Raw genomic sequence first — 1,228 nt, 5'->3', positions numbered from 1 at the left:
TTAGTGGGTCTTGCGTAGTTGCTGGTGAAGTTTGCTTGTCGTGATCATTCAGTTGGGATTCTTCTTGGATCTGCTGTTTCCATAGCGTAGTTGTGAGGGCTTAGTTGTTGATCTTTTTACTTGATTCAACTTGTTTTGGTTGTTTTTAGCTGTTTCTTTTAATGGATGTTGTGAAATCACTTGTGAAATTTACTCATTGTAATCATTCAGGAGCGATTCGTCGGATTAGCTACCTTGTTGGTTGTTCTGTATGTTTATTAGTGTTTGATTTGAATTGTTTCTTGTGTTGCAGGTTTTAGTATCTGATGAAATGAGTAGTGAAACAACTTCGCCCGTAAAGAGTTCACCGGAAACCAGCCAGAGTAACGTAAAGACTTGTGTTGATTGTGGTACCTCGAAAACACCTCTTTGGAGAGGTGGACCTGCTGGTCCTAAGGTTAGTATCATCATCTAATTTATGATTTCAAATCGAACATAGATGCAATTTCATACAGGATAATTATGTACTCTAAATTTTGATGATATGATCATTGCGAATGCAGTCGCTATGCAACGCATGTGGGATCAAAAGCCGGAAAAAGAGGAGAGCGCTTCTGGGGTTAGACAAAGAAGACAAGAAATCAAAGAAATCAGTGTCATCTGGACATAAAAGCGTTGGACTACAACACCAATCGAACCAAACTAGTGACGGTAGCAGCAGCAGTGAAGATAGCGGAAGCAATAATTTCGTGAAGAACATTGTTTCTTCTTCATTGAAAAAGAAACTATTGCCTTTTGGTAGAGAAGAAGTAGTTCTGCAGAAACCACGATCGAGATCTACTCAGAAGAGGAAGTTGGGAGAAGTAGAACAAGCTGCATTCTTGTTGATGGCTCTTTCTTGTGGCTCGTTTTATAATCAGCGAAGAACGAAAATGGAAAAGGCAAGAAGGAACGACAAGTGTTGTGGTACTCTTGGCAGTAAAACTAGTACTTTGTTGGTTGGTTGAGCGTGTTGGGATCGCGATCAAGAATTTGATTCACTTCACGAACTTGATCTCTATGAATCTGAGACTATTGAGTGTTAGATAGAATGAGCAGAATGAGAGCTTAATCAAGTTGACAGCTCTATGTTTTCATTTCATTAATTTTATAATGCTATTTTAGTTCATTGATGAAATTATTTCCTTTTGTTCATCAACAACCTTTATGCATCTAAACCAAAACAAAAGTAGAACTAGTAGTTTATTGT

The 1,228-nt window shown here is 38.0% G+C and overlaps 1 protein-coding gene across 1 annotated transcript; it reads left to right on the top strand.

Annotated features, from left to right (window-relative positions):
• Nucleotides 1–245: 245 nt before the first annotated feature.
• Nucleotides 246–1,147, top strand: LOC124894071 (GATA transcription factor 16-like). Its single transcript, XM_047404825.1, has 2 exons — nt 246–436; nt 543–1,147. The coding sequence occupies exons 1-2, from the start codon at nt 311–313 to the stop codon at nt 984–986; spliced, it is 570 nt and encodes a 189-aa protein (XP_047260781.1). The 5' UTR covers nt 246–310; the 3' UTR covers nt 987–1,147.
• Nucleotides 1,148–1,228: the final 81 nt, after the last annotated feature.

The sequence above is a fragment of the Capsicum annuum genome, unplaced genomic scaffold, assembly GCF_002878395.1.
Source record: "Capsicum annuum cultivar UCD-10X-F1 unplaced genomic scaffold, UCD10Xv1.1 ctg69121, whole genome shotgun sequence".
Taxonomy (NCBI): domain Eukaryota; kingdom Viridiplantae; phylum Streptophyta; class Magnoliopsida; order Solanales; family Solanaceae; genus Capsicum; species Capsicum annuum.
This window is presented reverse-complemented; position numbering and strand designations above follow the sequence as displayed.